General features: G+C 47.7%; 2 protein-coding genes across 10 annotated transcripts; one reads left to right on the top strand and one right to left on the bottom strand.

The window, feature by feature from the left end:
- Positions 1-410: 410 nt before the first annotated feature.
- LOC118509691 (paired box protein Pax-6) lies at positions 411-2,347 on the bottom strand. 4 transcript variants are annotated; one of them, XM_036050770.1, is made up of 5 exons: positions 2,217-2,347; positions 1,618-2,038; positions 1,321-1,537; positions 1,094-1,234; positions 411-973 (listed from the first exon to the last, which is right to left on the bottom strand). In XM_036050770.1, exons 2-5 carry the CDS (start codon positions 2,020-2,022, stop codon positions 849-851), a joined length of 888 nt encoding a protein of 295 aa, XP_035906663.1. In that variant the 5' UTR covers positions 2,023-2,038; positions 2,217-2,347; the 3' UTR covers positions 411-848. The 4 variants fall into 4 exon arrangements, with proteins under 4 accessions (XP_035906663.1, XP_035906673.1, XP_035906644.1 ...); XM_036050780.1 differs by having other exon boundaries at positions 411-970; XM_036050751.1 differs by having other exon boundaries at positions 2,155-2,294.
- Positions 2,348-4,296: 1,949 nt separating this feature from the next.
- LOC118509662 lies at positions 4,297-10,466 on the top strand. Of its 6 annotated transcripts, none has more exons than XM_036050663.1 (6): positions 4,297-5,159; positions 5,272-5,402; positions 6,616-7,181; positions 7,264-7,645; positions 7,742-7,838; positions 8,278-10,466. In XM_036050663.1, exons 3-6 carry the CDS (start codon positions 6,647-6,649, stop codon positions 10,216-10,218), a joined length of 2,955 nt encoding a protein of 984 aa, XP_035906556.1. In that variant the 5' UTR covers positions 4,297-5,159; positions 5,272-5,402; positions 6,616-6,646; the 3' UTR covers positions 10,219-10,466. The 6 variants fall into 6 exon arrangements, with proteins under 6 accessions (XP_035906556.1, XP_035906546.1, XP_035906567.1 ...); XM_036050653.1 differs by having other exon boundaries at positions 6,312-7,181; XM_036050674.1 differs by lacking the exon at positions 5,272-5,402 and having other exon boundaries at positions 6,619-7,181.

Raw genomic sequence — 10,466 nt, 5'->3', positions numbered from 1 at the left:
TAAACAGGTCGTTAAAATCACCAACCAGATTCTGAGGACCATTAGATATTAGGACATGTGCTACCTATTTTATTAGACATAAGTGTCGTAATAATGTCGTCATTAAAAACAGTAAAGAATTAACGGTTTAACAAACGATTGAATTGACATAAAAGTAAGGCATGGGAGTTTCAGCCGCTTTGCCTTGACGTCAGTTGACATCAGTTGTTACGTTACGTCAGAGCATCTAGTTACGATCAAGAGGGCGCTTCAACTAGCGGCTGGATTACCTTCACTTTGCATCCATGTGCTTTCTGCAGCTACCCACACATAGGTACGGTAATAGATAGGACATCTCATCCTGGTTATGTCAACCATTCTTCTTACTGTGTCATCACTTGTATCATGCTCTATTGAAAATAAAAATTCGATTCTGATTTGATGTCTATATATTTATCTTATAGTGTATTAAAGCCATTTACTCCAAAATTTTCTTGAGGTCCAGCCTCAGGACTCAACTGTCATCTCTGCAATCTTCCCGATGAGACATCTGTATAAATAAAGCTTTAGTTAGATTCAATATTGATCTACCTCCTCACTGTTGGTCATCAACATCCCACGCTGGTTAGTCCGAAGTTACTCTGCGACTTGTAGTATTCTTAGTGGTCCATACTCTTTCTCCACCAACTTACCTTGAGTGGATATGGAGCGAAGAGCTGCATCCTCTATGGGTCCACCACCTGTTTTATATTTACCATCTGACTTACCTAGGTAATCTTGGAACCGTTGAATATCTTACTCTAAATTATGCTATCGGTTATCAATCGGTACTTCAAAGCGGATTGCTATTACCTGTGGATACCTTGTGCTTACCGTACTACAACTTCGTGTTCGTACGGTATAGTTACCTGTATGCGTGCTTCCGGCAGCTGGATACGCTCGGACAACCGTTCCCGGGCAAACACGTCCGGATAGTGGGTGCGCTCGAATTCTGCTTGAAATTCAGACGAAGAAAGAATGTCAGCGACAGGGAACTGTACACCGGTGGCCCCCCTCACTGGAGGGGCAGACCATTGACGCCAGTGTCCGGCTGCCAATGTGGCATGCTCGTTACCTCGTTCCAAGTTTTCGATCTGCTCGTTCGTAAACGAGGTACGGTTGCGTTGTAGTTTGCGCTTCAGCTTCAACCGCAGCTCGGAGTCCTCGTCGTCCTCGGACGAGTATTTGTCGCTCATCTCCTCCAGACAACAGTTGGCTGTTCGGGAGGATATATTATAGACAACGTTAGGCAGCTTGCTGGAGATGAGGATTCCGAAGCTGTGCACTATGTCCATCGCCTACCTGGCTTCGATGGTTGCTCGGTGGTAGTTTTCAGTGACAGGTGAGGAATTGGATGGGAAGAGAAGTTAAACTGACCGCTACCAATATTCTGACACCAGGTCCAGTGTCCGCTGGTGTTGTTGAACAGCTTAATCTTCTCGTACACCGTCTCATTGCTTTGCGATGACGTTTCCTTGTTGGAGGCCAGATTTCTCAACACACGGTTAATGGATGACACCTGTGGCAGCAACGACAGGCACATTAGCCCAGGATGTCTACCCAACCACCTCCACAACCTCCCCAACCTCAGCTACTCACGCTCGGTATATTATCGTTGTTGCAGGTACCCTCCGACAGCAGACGGTCCCGTATTTCCCACGCGAAAATGCTCGGACATTCCGCTTTGTACTCGGCAATCTTCGATACGACGGCGGCGGTTGCGACCCGCGGTTTACTTCCACCGATCGCACGCGGTTTGATCGAGCCCGTCTCGTAGTAGCGGCCCAGTATCTTGCTGACGCACCCGTTCGACACCTGCAGTATGCGGGAGATGTCGCACGGCCGGGCGCCGGAATGCGCTAGCTCGACTATCTTCTGTCGCGTCGAGTCGGGCAGCGGTCGCCCGTTCACGTACACGCCGCCAAGCTGGTTGATGCCACTGTGACCGGACGAGTTGCAGCCGAAGATGGAGTTGACACTCTGTATATTGCTCTGGATTTGCATCGTTGCAAACGGAACACTGGAGCGAGAGATGGAGAAAAGGAAGGATGCACGCAGTGCGTGTGTGTGCATGAGAATAAGCTGACCCGTTTTGCCCCAAGTTCGACATTTATAGGTGACATTCAATTTCCTGACCAATTGAAACAGTCCATCACAAATCACTGCCAACGTCTCGGCTGTTCCATTTCCAGTTTTACCTGCCGATATACACGATGCGTTTTTGTGCTTGTGGGGGTTTGCCTACCTTTAGGCGTACTTGCTCCAAATTAACAGGACAGGGCGAAACGCTCGCTGCTGAAGATGGATGCTGTGCGCAAGCGTTTACCCCCACACTCTTGCCTCTCGTTTTCCGCGCGACCCCTTTCCCACCTCGCTACTAACCTCTGGAAACGGCTTCGCTTTATACCGTTTTCTACATTTTGTATACATTTTGTAATGACAGTTGTGAAAACCGGACTTTAAAGAAAAACGTACTACGTATTAAAGAAGGAGTCATTAACTTCCTCTGAAGATGCTGACAGTGTCCAATAAAATAGCAGTCCTCAATTAATGCTTTTCAAGATTTATGTAACTTTTAAAAACGGAATTCTTTATGGAAACCACTAGTCAAAACGCTTAAAAGTGAATGAGAAAATTTTATCATGCAATAACGTAGTACCAATAAGACTCATTTAAGATGTCCTGTATGTTCTCCAGTTCAGCAGCAGAAATCCTTGAAACAAGCTCACGGCCCAGCGCTGTCGTCTCCCAGTCTGATATCTTGGCTTGCCGGGTGGACGCATCAACGCTATTACTTCATCACCGTCCAACTGAACAGCCTTAAAGGATTTCACGGATTAGGTCATTCGTTACCATTCTCATCACATGACATGCCTGGCGAGTCATCTTCGCTATAGAATTTTCAGATAGACCTTACATCTCTTAGAGACATCTTGATTTTACTGACTACTCCTTTGTTCTTCGACACATATTAGACCAAAAATCCTTCAAAGCATCTTCCTTTTCGAACTCCTTTCGAAGTCTATGTCCGTCACGTAACAGTTGTTTTGTATGGAGAAGTTTCCTCTGACTGTAACATGTGCTGGCTACTGATCACCTTAAAGGTATATCACTCCTTTGTTGTTCAGAAACGCCGAGATCTTGTTCGATCATTTTGTAAGCTTCTGCTACATAGGAGAGCCTCAACTCAATTATGTATATGTCATCAGCGTATGTCATGAATAGTCTGGCTTACAGAAGATGGTCCCCGAAATTTCTACCTGGTCAAGTCTCGGATCATCCTGGGAGCTGCCCGATAGTTTAATCGGCCTGTCTTCACACGAAAGGATCTGGGTTCAAATCCCATCCAGACCATCTCCTATAGTGAGGACTGGTCATCGAACTACATATCGAACTACATCGAATCCAGATATGGCAAACCTGACCATAGATGCCTTCAAGTCAAGCAGCAGTTGATGTCCAGATAGTTCCGTCAACTGACTGTTACCTCTATCATCACCTAGCTCATCTAATTTGAAACGCTAAGTACTGTAAAATATAAAAGTCCTTGTCCTTGTATTAGGGACTTTAGTTGGGTGGTTTTAATTGGACAAAAGAGACCCGCAAGCAACCAATGTGGCAACCAATAGTGTTATATCATTTTAAATTTTACTGCTAAAAAAGAGCTGAACAAAATTTTTCAGTTTTTTACTTCACAAAAGAATGAAATTATTTTGAAAACATCGGGTAAAAGTTTTTATTTAATAAAAAATAAAAAAAAAATATTTCGCATTAAAATTGCACCTTAAACAAAATACAAAATTATATTTTTAGCAAAACGCTGAAACTTCTCGTCTGTACAAAGCTGAGATGTTTTATTTATTTTAAACCCACTTGGTACCGTTCGGGCAAACAGGTTTTTCGTCGCCTTTTATAGTACATTAGCGCCATCTACATCCCGAGTGTGCATAAACTGTAACACGTAGGCGTGTTGTGCAGCTTACATTGCCGTACTGTCATTCGGCCAACGGAAATGCTTTCCAACTAAAAATATTTTTTGTACAATTTTAATCAATTTATTGTTTAATTTAAATTTATTAAAAAAATATATACAAACTGTAAATAATACAACGCTACAATGTGACAAAGGCAAAATCGGTTTGCATCAGATGTCACCATTGTTAGCCATTGGTGAACTCCTCAACGCGATACCGTACCCAGAGAGCAAGAACACCTTGTAAGCATGCGCGCGCGTATGTATGCGTGTACAGCATCCGAAAAATCCCTTTCCGTGCTCTCCCATCCCCGCTCTCTCTCTCTCTCTCTCTCCCTAGTTCCTGGTTCGCATCGCAAGTGGTATTGGTGACTACTCCCTTTCGAAGCAGCAAAAACCCTCAGCAACAGTCCGTGTGTGTGCAGTCAGCATCAGTGTCACAGCACAGGAAAACAGCACAGAAACCGTTTGCTGGCCAGCGCGAACTCAGACAGCAAAGTGAAGCAAAGCGCACAGCAAGAAAGAAAGAAAAAAATCCGTCCTGCATCCGTCACCGCAGCAGAGCAGGAGCAGTGAAAACAACGGAAAAAAGATATTATCTTTTAGTGCGTGCGCGATTGTTGTGATTTCGGGAGTGCTGTGCTGTTTTTTGCGAAAAGAAATTTTCACGCTCGCAACAAAGAAAAAACGACGTCGACGGGTGTGTTTTAGGGCGAGAAAAGCGAAAGGCGACAGCAAAAAAAAAAGAAAAAAGAAAAACGCCAACACAAAAGAGGAACGCGCTCGCATCTCTCCCACACATCCTCTCTCCCTTTCTCGTCCCCTCTTTCGCTTTGCCCCTCTCGCTTTCTCCCTTGGACGCCCTTCCGCGTTACGCATCGGTTTTAGAAAGGGAAGAGTGACTCATCACTCATCTCGCCACACAATAAGCAGTGGTGAAGTGAAAAAGGAGAAGCAGGCTTTTCCTTTTTCCACGCTATTGTTTCCTCGTTTTTCAAATCAAGATCGATTACGCGCCCTCACAACGCGAGTGATTAATTATTTGTCGCGTACGGCCTTCCAAGGTGAGAGAAAGAGAAGAAGCGAGCGAGAGAAAGAGTGTGCGTGTGTGCGCACAATAGGGAGAAAGAGAGCAGCAACAACGAGATACAACATCACACAAACACAGGTGCTTTTGTTTTGTTCTTCCCCCCCCCACCCCCCTTCCAAATCCCTAATATCCTAATCGGTTCGATTTTCGGTGCATTTTATCCGGCCGAACCCAATCGGCAATAAAAAAGGAGCTGTATGAGCCTACGGTCACTTATTTTGTTCAGCCGTATTGCAAACGGAAGTGTCGGTATTGGTTGTTTGCAGTGTTGCGATATGTGGTGGTGTACGGGCAGTGTGTGTGAAAACAGTGATGCAAGTGGTGAGTGCAAACAAGGGAACAAGGGTTTATGGGTGGGGAAGAAGGGCAAATGGGGGATGGGAGTGTGGGGGGGGGGGTTGTGAAAGACGCGGTGGGAGGCGGGGGTATCGAATCGTGCAACCAATCGCTATCAACAATTATTTCTCTCAACAAAAAAAATGGAAAGGAAATTGAATATAAGGTTGAGTTTACTCAACACTGAAACGATAAATCCGCATTCTGTAGTTTTGAATTAAAAACACACACCCACATCAAAGTGATACGGCATATCAATCTCTCTCTCTCTCTCTCTCTCTCTCTCTGTGTACTGGCACAACGATGCGCCTTTTATATATGTGTTATGTGTATGCGTGTATGGTTTCTATCAATCTTTTACCGAATGTTTCTTCGCTCGTTATTATTCTGGCAATTATTTATGCATTTGATGCACCATTTCTTTCAACTTCTTACTAACATCCGAAACTGATCGCAGTAACATGGCAGAAATGCAATTTTCAATTTTTTTTGTTGTTTCTTCGCGCTACTACTACTTACAAGGGGAAATAGAAAGAAGTCGGGCTTCCGCGTGGGTGCAAAACAAGCTGCGCAAATAATCGATACGCTCGATCTGTCTCTCGCTCTCTCTCTCTCTTTCTTTCTAATACTGCTTACAATGTTGGGCTTGTTCTCATCTAGTCAATGGGAATTCTTTTTACTGTGTGTGTTAGTGTCGTTATTGATTTTTTTTTGTTTCAAAAAAGCCACTTCTTTTCTGTTAATGGATGATTTACTTAAAAAAAATTATTTTTTTTTTGTGGGAAAGTTAGAATTTTCTTGAAAGAAATTTGCTATTTTTATTTTCTTGCTTTGATTATATTTGAACTTTTCTTCCACAAAAATGCGCTATAATCCACAAATGTTTTTTATCAGGCAGTGTTACTAATAAAAACCGGCACAACGTGATACTATCAATCTTCCTGTGATACTAAACCTAGTAGTTTAAGGCTAGTTTAAGGTGGCTCATTTACGCGACACCAGACCATGTCCGGTTGGGTTGGTATACCACGTGCGTAACCATCATCACACGACATTATTTTACCCAAGCCAACTCACAACAAAAAAAAAACGAAAAACCCACACATTTGTCTACTTTCCGCCCTTTGCCGATCGTTATTCACCCGTAATGGTGGTAATCTGTAACGGCGGTAATCCTCTGCACACGCGGCCCAATCAGCAGCCCACCGAACGCTGCCGGTCCGGTTCCGATGTCGTCCAAACGGAAATCACCCCCGAACAAGCTGTCCAATGCGGTGACGATCGAGAAGAACAACTTCAAGAAGATCTCGCTCAAGAATGAGGAGTTCCTCAAGTCGTCCCCGGTGAAGGAGCTGAACTGTGCGTACGATACGAACTTCCTGGCGATGCAGAAGATGAGCGCCGATCCGAAGTTTCTCAAGCACGACGATCTGCTCAGCACCCGGCACGATGAGCATCTGCTACCGCTCGAGCACGACTTCCACTACAACCTACCGTTCCTGAACGTGGCCAGCTACATCCTGAAGGGTTCCGATCCGACCCTCAACAAGACGGACAACTTTCAGCTGACGATGAATCTGGACAGTTTAAACATTTCGAGCGGTAATCAGGAAACGACACCACCCTCGCCAGTGTCACCGTCGACCGCTGTACCGAAGATGCCCGGTATGGCCGGTAGTGCACCGCGCAAGCTGAACAACATGATACTGAACCACCTCAAATCGATCGTCGACAACTTTGACAGCTTAAACAACAATGTTAACGGTGAGCAGCGGTTATGGAGCGCCGTCACGGGGGGTAGACTCTTCCTCACTAAACCCGGGATGCGTTTTGCGTACCTTTACAGATAAGAACAGTTACGGTGGCGTGAGCAACAACTGTCAGAGTGAGGACCCACCGGTACACATGGCATCACCGGTAGAGCAGCCCCCGATACCACAGCTAAACAATCAGTATCTGGAGAAGAACAATTTGGAATCGTTTCGCACACGGCTGGACGAACGGATCACCAATCTGCAGCTGAGCATGAGCGAGATCTACCTGATGCGGTTGAACCTAAGCCTGCTGGACTTCCCGAACGAGATACCGAGCACACTGCTCAACAACCACAGTCCACACCAGCAGCAGCAGCAGCACAATGCACACGGCGGTGGCAACACACCGGACGATCTGCCCAACCGGAACTGTACCTCGCAGAGCACGCAGAACAACATCAAGCTTATCAAACGGTGAGTACGGACACAGCTGCCCCAATGTCTAATCATATCCACCAGGTCTAATCATATCCACTCTGTTTTCTTCTTTTCACGATAATCCAACGGCAGAAGCTTCAAGGAATCGCTGTACGAGAAGGAGAAAAACATCAACCGACTGATCATGTACTTTACGATTTGGCGCGAGATGCTACTGAAGGCGGAATTTGTAAGCTAACCCACCACCTAAGACCTACGACCCTACTGCGTGCAATTAATTCGGGGCAGTGATGTGATACTAACCGCACACAGTGATACTATCAAGCTATACTATCAATCTCTACTGGATGCAGCTATTGGAGGATCTCTAATATAGGAGCTTATTCGTACTAGACGCCAGATGGTTAACATTGCTTGGTCGGCACTACCAATGGCATCTCTTAATATCTCTCTATCTCTCTTCTTATCTGCCTTGTATATCTCTCTCTCTCATGCGATTGCTGTTTGGGTTTGCTATAACCATTCCAACTATTTGTAAGAGTTCGCATTAGTTAAAGATCATATACCAACTTTTTCATCCAACCCGTCCTCTATCGGGACATCGGTACTCTCCATACCTACCTTCCTTTTCCCGTCGATCCTCCCCTTCCTTGTTCTTTTTTCAACAGAGCGAAAACCGCAAGTACAAACAGAACAATAATTCCAAAAGCAACCTCGACCAGCCGCCATCTTGTCTGCTGTCTGGTGGAGGCGTGGGCAGCACAGTAACAGCCGGTAGCAGCAGTTCAGCCGGAGCCGTTACTGGGGATGTTACGACGGCCCGTACCGGAATGTCACCGGCCGCTTCCTCGACCGCCTCCATCCCGTCAGCAACACCGGTAGCGAGCGGTGTGGCGTCCCCGAACCGGTGCGGCTCGGCCACCGGCACCACCGTGATCGACTGTGATATAGCAGGAGGGCCGGTCGAGCTGGCAACCGAACCGGACAACTGCATACGCCGATACCAAAACGTATTTCAATCGATTGCCTGCAAGATGTCGGGTGCGGTCGAGCTGGCCGGTCAGATGTCGCATCAGCATCCGGCCGGTGGTGGTGCCGTCTATCAACCACCCGGTGGCGCTCCTGGCGGTGGTGGTGGTGGTGGTAGCAGCAGTGGTAGTAGCGGTGGTGGTGGAGGAGGAGGTAGTGGCACCAACAGTACCGCAGTTGGTGGTAATATAGCACGCCGGAACGCACGGAAACGTCCTCATCTGATGCCACCGGATGCTGACCCGGATCAGATGTTACTGGCGAAGCAACCGATGCTGTCTGGGCCGCCATTAAACTGTGCAGGTGCAGGTGGCGTACCGGCCGGTGGAACTCCCGGACTCACACTGTACGACGAGTACGAGAAGGCGAAAGAGGACGAAAACCAAAGATACGCAAAGGAACCGGACGTACCGATCAATCTGTCGAAGCGGAAACCATCGCGCGATAGTCCGCTGGCACCACCGCTAGAGCTCAGCAACGGTACCAAACTGCCCGGGATGCTGCCTGGTGGTAGCGGCGGCGGTGGAGGCGGTGGAGGTAGTGGCGGAGGAGGTCCGTTTGGACCGGCGGGGCTATTTTCCGGATGCGACACGGACGAGCTGAACCATCGGTTGGAGATGATGTCGGATAAGGTTGGGCTACTGCCACCAACGGCTGTTGCCCTGCTGGAGAAGGAGTCCGACAAGTACTTCCTATCGAAGTCGAAACGGGATCGGCTTGATGCGCTGGAAGCGAACCACCTGTTCGATTATCCTGGTCCCGGACCGGACGGTATGCACAAGCATGCGAAGCTGAACCTCTACCACCAGTCGCCCAGCCCTCATCACGGGAGTCCGGACGAGAAGCAGGGATTGGGGTTGGGAGAATCGGCCTACCCGCTTGCGCAGCAATTCTTCATCAAGGCGACCGATGCTGGGGCGCACGGTGGACCTGGTGGACCTGGGCTTTCCCCGTTCAACAGTAACGCCATGATAGACAACATGAACCGCCATCTTATCCAGCGTCAACACTCGATCGCTGCTGTTAGTGGTGGAGGCGGTGGTGGTGGTGGTGGTGGTGGCGGAGGTGGTGGTGGTGGTGGTGGCAGTGGAAAGAAGGATAAGAGCATGTCACTGGGTGGGATGGAGCTCGGGCCCGACATCGGTACCGGTCGCAGTCGTTCCTCGAGCATCGAGAAGAATCACATCAAGCGCCCGATGAATGCGTTCATGGTGTGGGCGAAGGATGAGCGGCGCAAGATACTGAAAGCCTGCCCGGACATGCACAATTCCAACATCTCCAAAATTCTGGGCGCCCGGTGGAAAGCGATGACGAACCTGGAGAAGCAGCCGTACTACGAGGAGCAGGCGAAGCTATCGAAACAGCACATGGAAAAGCATCCGGACTACCGGTATCGGCCCCGTCCGAAGCGGACCTGCATCATCGACGGCAAGAAGATGCGCATCTCCGAGTACAAGTGTCTGATGAAGAACCGGCGCCAGGAGATACGGCAGTTTTGGACGCGGGACTACGACAGCGGTACCGACCAGAAGTGTCCGCTCAAGGACGCCGGGAAGGTGATAAAGAACGAGGCCATGTAAAATTCCACCGATCCCGAACGATCATCAGCGAACGATCCCGTTTTCGACAGCAACAACTACAAAATCACCCATATTTAAATAATATCTTTACTAACCTTTTGTGCACCCGCTAGTGTGTGTGCGTGTGCGATTTCTCTCTGTATTCCGAGTGTAGATGTTAATGCTTCCCGTGGAACACACCGGGTGACAGTAAGCAGTAAGCGGAAATAAAATGCAACAAAACACAAAATCACTAAGAAAAAACCAAA

This window comes from Anopheles stephensi, chromosome X (assembly GCF_013141755.1).
Source record: "Anopheles stephensi strain Indian chromosome X, UCI_ANSTEP_V1.0, whole genome shotgun sequence".
In the NCBI taxonomy this organism is placed as follows: domain Eukaryota; kingdom Metazoa; phylum Arthropoda; class Insecta; order Diptera; family Culicidae; genus Anopheles; species Anopheles stephensi.
The sequence above is the reverse complement of the archived record's forward strand: the minus strand, read 5'-3'. Positions and strand labels throughout refer to the sequence as shown.

Coding starts and splice junctions, on each gene's coding strand:
- LOC118509662 (XM_036050674.1), top strand. CDS start 6,647: ATGTCGTCCAAACGGAAATCACCCCCGAACAAGCTGTCCAATGCGGTG. Junction 7,182..7,263: donor CTTAAACAACAATGTTAACG/GTGAGCAGCGGT, acceptor GTACCTTTACAG/ATAAGAACAGTTACGGTGGC. Junction 7,839..8,277: donor TGCTACTGAAGGCGGAATTT/GTAAGCTAACCC, acceptor TTTTTTCAACAG/AGCGAAAACCGCAAGTACAA.
- LOC118509691 (XM_036050751.1), bottom strand. Junction 1,538..1,617: donor ACAACGATAATATACCGAGC/GTGAGTAGCTGA, acceptor TTGCTGCCACAG/GTGTCATCCATTAACCGTGT. Junction 1,235..1,320: donor CGAGCAACCATCGAAGCCAG/GTAGGCGATGGA, acceptor CCTCCCGAACAG/CCAACTGTTGTCTGGAGGAG.